General features: G+C 40.8%; 1 protein-coding gene across 1 annotated transcript; it reads right to left on the bottom strand.

Moving 5' to 3' along the window:
- Positions 1 to 2,426: 2,426 nt before the first annotated feature.
- AMIGO2 (adhesion molecule with Ig like domain 2) lies at positions 2,427 to 4,091 on the bottom strand. Its single transcript, XM_026050290.1, has one exon. The coding sequence runs from the start codon at positions 4,017 to 4,019 to the stop codon at positions 2,451 to 2,453; it is 1,569 nt and encodes a 522-aa protein (XP_025906075.1). The 5' UTR covers positions 4,020 to 4,091; the 3' UTR covers positions 2,427 to 2,450.
- Between the last annotated feature and the right edge of the window lie 523 nt (positions 4,092 to 4,614).

The following is a 4,614-nucleotide window of genomic DNA, read 5'->3' as shown; positions in this document are numbered from 1 at the left end:
GTGTTACTGCTCAGATGTAGCTTCAAAGGAGACGTTTACATCTGGCTGTCAGCCAGAAGGACAACAGTTTGTTTTTCTTTTCAGTCCAATTTGGATTTGACTGTCAGCACTCTTGTAAACGCTGAAATCCAGGTCAATTAAAGTGATGTATGACAACTGACCACAATATTTACCCGATGCTGCAGGCAATAAGCACAACTTTCCCCAGGAACATTCAATTAATCAATCACATCTCTGATTCCATATATCTGCCTCTCAGTTTCCCACTCCATCTTGCTGTCTTACCAAAGTTTCAGTCCTTTCTTTAAGAGTCATTAAACCCTCTTCCCACAGAATGGAGTACAATCAAACGTATGGCACAGCAGCAGTTTACAAAACTTATTTAAATCTCTTAAATTAAAAATTTTCAAGAAGGAGACATTATCTGAAAGGTCAGGCCTTTCCCTGGTTGACAGAAGAGCCAGCTATAACACCAATGTTAGTAAAGACAATACTTGTTTTCCATCAGACTTATACGTAAAGGCATTGATTTTGTTTTAATGAATGTATGCAGATAAAAAAGGCAGCCAGCTTTATGAAAAGGACAATAACCTGCTCAATAGCAGCAGCTGTTTTTAGATTTATGTCCTTGAATGTACAAATAAGAGACTCAAATGCCTGGTAATGTTTTTCTCCCAAATCCTATGCTTACAAAAAGGATTTCTATCTTCCATTTCCTCAAATATCTGAATCAAAATCTCCTGTTTTCTAATTCCTCATACTTTGTGAATATTGCAGCAATACTCTTTCCTGATATAATCTTCTTTCCAGACAGCTTGATTCCAAATAATTAGCTACATCAGGATTTCTCCATAGCAAATCAATTGTTGATAGCTTTAGCTCAGCCACATATAAGCTTTAGCATCATGACATGCCTCTCAAAAGAAATCTCAAAAATGGCAAGTGACTATTACAGTAAGCATCTGAAAAATAAACTATGCTCCCTTATATCCTGTGGCCCTCTGATTCTGGCTTTGTTTATCTTTTACCCTTTCAATATATTCTCCAAAGAAAAAATGAATAAAATATGCTCCAATTAATCTTCAATAAGATGTAATTCCTAATAAGACTTCTCTGAAGCTGGTACTAATTAATAGGAGAAAGCTTGGCAAAGTCTGGTCCAGGTAAAATGTAAGCAAAATTTTAAAAAATGGAAATAATGACTACAACAGCAGTTTCCTATTAATGCAACACTTCAGACAGGCCAGCCAGTCCAGGATAATCCTGCTTTATAACGATTTATGCAAGGAAGGAAGCAGTAAGTAGAAATCAAAGGCCAAGTCCAGAGAAAAGCTGAGCTTTCTGAATTTGAGAAGGGTGTTCTACATTTTTCAGGAATTGGTCCAAATGATTTATCTCCTCTTTTAATAAAAATCTTTAGGAAGTAAATTTCCTGAGGCTTTTGGAGATATGTGCTGTTAAAAGCATCAAATGAAGTATTTCACTTACTTTGTGAAGTTCTATTTGAAAAGAAACAAATCTTTCCCTAAGATTAAACAGGAAGACCTGCTGCCAATCGGAATTTTATTCTCTATTTCAGAGTGCACAAATCCAAGCAAACAGTGACCAACTGAAATTAAACTGAAGCAAAGATGTTATCACAGCTTGATGAGCTAGTGCTGATTAACCAAGTTCTTGTGACTGACAGCATTTATTCCTATGCTAATCCTATTGCAAGGCAAACACGTTGCTTTTACCCATTTTCATTCTCTCTCAGAAGTTGTGAATAAGTTTGGTAACCTTACTTTGAGTTTTAAATAAAGTAAGTACCTATCATTTAAAGTTTTCATGCAGTACCAGGAAACCACATTATCATTTTATTGCTATAAGTGTTGATATAGCATTGCTAGACTTCCTAGGGACAAATCTCTTCCTCCTCCTTCTCCTCCTTTTCCCCCTCACTGCAGGAAAACTCATGACTGTTTTTTTCCCTTGAGGATTTTATTGTAAAGACCTGTTAGGCCTGTGAAAGGAATTCTAGTGACCCTGAAGACACTTCTCAGTACTCAGATGAGTTTGCTTGCATGCTCGCTGCAAAGGAGCTGGGTTACCAGAACAACTGAGAATCTCATATAGACATCATCCTTCCTTTAGTTCTAAAGAGTCCTTTGTATGTACTCAAAGCACCTGTCACCATGCACAAGTGATTGCTGCATATAAACCAGAGAGTAAAAGCCAAGGCTACTGTTGCATTGACCACATTCACATTAATGCTGTCATGTTTGTTCTTCTCAGGTAAGATACCTCTTGTTGCACTCAGACAGGCAAGATTCTATTCAATGACTGACAATAGATCATTTTTAAAACACTTTTTTCTCTTTTTATTTGTGTGTTTTTTTTTTCCTGATGATTGCTACAAGCAAAGGAGGTATTTGGAAATGTAACTGCACAATACAAATACAGGCAGCAAACTAAGTTGATGGCATGAAAGGTGTATCTGAGAACACCGAGTTGACAGAATCAGAGTCAGATTTTGTTCGGGTAGTTTTTAAGATACTCTCCGCAATGACATTGTCATTAGGAAACAGTTTTACTTTCCCGTTCTGACCATGCTTTGGCTCATTCACGGGTTCCAGGAACACCACCCTCTTACCGGTGCTTGCCTTCTTCTCGTCAGCAGGCAGCTCCGGCGGCGGCGGCGTGGAGTTCAGGATGGACGAGTGGGCACCGCTTTGGTTCAGCTTCCTCTTTCTCTTTTTTGTCTTACACTGACACGGACATGGGGTCAGGTAGAGATAGAGCAGTACTAAAATAATGCTGGCTACACAGGCAGCGAGGGTGGTGAAGGCCGTGTTAAATGCTTCGTGAGCATGGGACCTGTTCACGGTGAAATTGCTGACATTTATTCTAACCTCTATGGTTTCATTCAGGAGCCTTTTCTTATTTATTGCAATGCAGGAATACAGCCCGGAGTCCTCCAGCTGGGCGTCCGTTATCTCCAAGCTCCCGTTGTGGAACACCCTGAAGTTGTCAGTCTCCCTGTCTGGCTCCAGCAGCCGGTTGTCTGGGCTCAGCCAAACGAAGGACGTGCCTGCGTCGCTGATTCTGCTGTCACAGTGCACAACCAGCCTGTCACCGACCTGCGCATCACGAATGAACCCAAAGGCTTGGAAAGAGCTGTTGATGGTGCTTTCTGAGCAATTCAGAAAGTTGTCGTGCAGTAAAGGCAGCTTGTTGTAACCCCTTCGATCTGATCGCAGCGAACAGGCATACTCGTTTCTGAAGTCCACCACAGGGCTGAAGTGCCTTTGATACCAGAAGATGAGCATGGAGTACAGCGTACAGTCACAATAAAATGGGTTGCCGTGAAGATAAATTCCACTTAGATACCTTGCTGGCACTGAACTCAGGCGCTGAATAGGCATCGTCTGGATGTGATTAAAGGAAATGTCCAGCAATGCCAGTTCTGTCAGTTTATGCTTTCCAATGTACAAGTCCAGTGGAAAATGTGAGAGTAAGTTGTAGCTCAGGTACAGTTTCTGCAATTTGTACAGTCCTCCAAAGGCCGAGGACTCTATCTGTGTTATGTGGTTGTTGTAAAGCAGGAGCACTTCCAGGGCCCTCAGCTCCTGAAACACGGGGCTGCCAAGCGACTTCAGGCTGTTGGATGACAAGTCTAGGAACTTCAAATTTGGGGTTGTGGCAAAACTTCCAGTGATAATACTGCTAATGCTGTTATGACTGACTATTAACGTGTTCAATTTCTCAAACAGTACCGGGACCCACTCAGGTTCTAAAAACCCAATTCGGTTGTAACTGAGATCCAGTCTTTTCATACACTTGTAGAGATTTGCTGGCACCCTGGAGAGGTTCCTGTTGGTGCAGCTCACGATGTCGCTGGCGCAGACGCAGGCTGTTGGACACATCCCCGAGGCACTGCCACAAACACTCACCGTAAGAACCAAGAGGCATGCCAGTCCCTTGCAGTTCAGGTTAGAAATGCCCAGAAGAGTAGGATTTGTCCAGCAATTTAAAGACATTGTGACTGTCCCTTAGCTGGGTCCCAATGCTCCTTGCCAGAGATTATACGTGTAGGTAGCTCTGCACTAATCACTGTCAAAAGGGGAATACAGAAGTACAGTATGTTAACATTCAAGATTCATGACCTTCCTGATTTCTTATGCATGCCTTTTGAACAAATAGTGAATTAATCCTTTCTGTTTCACATGGGTAATTTTGAAATCTAATTCTTCTCAGGTGATGGTTTACCATTTTTCTATAAACACAAAACTCTTCACTCCTCTATAAATATTCATATTACAGACATGATTTTTCCTCTCCAAAAACTGCAACCATTCTTCATTCCTGAGCCATGGAATGTAATTTCTAACAGATCGTAAAAATACATCATCAGAAGTGCTCATCTGTGGAGTGTTCCTGACAACAGCATCTCTTACCTGTTTCCAGGCCAGCATGGAAATGAAACTTCTGATGCAAGGAAAAGAAATGCCTTATCTAAAAATGCTCTTTTCTTATCTAATGGGAAGCATTTACATGTATTTCTTCCCAATCACAAAATGTCTCACATTTTCAAGCACAGAATTTTCTCAGACAAGAAGTCAGACAAGTCTCAGA

This window comes from Nothoprocta perdicaria, unplaced genomic scaffold (genome assembly GCF_003342845.1).
Source record: "Nothoprocta perdicaria isolate Ctin4 unplaced genomic scaffold, notPer1 scaffold_67, whole genome shotgun sequence".
NCBI lineage: Eukaryota > Metazoa > Chordata > Aves > Tinamiformes > Tinamidae > Nothoprocta > Nothoprocta perdicaria.
The sequence above is the reverse complement of the archived record's forward strand: the minus strand, read 5'-3'. Positions and strand labels throughout refer to the sequence as shown.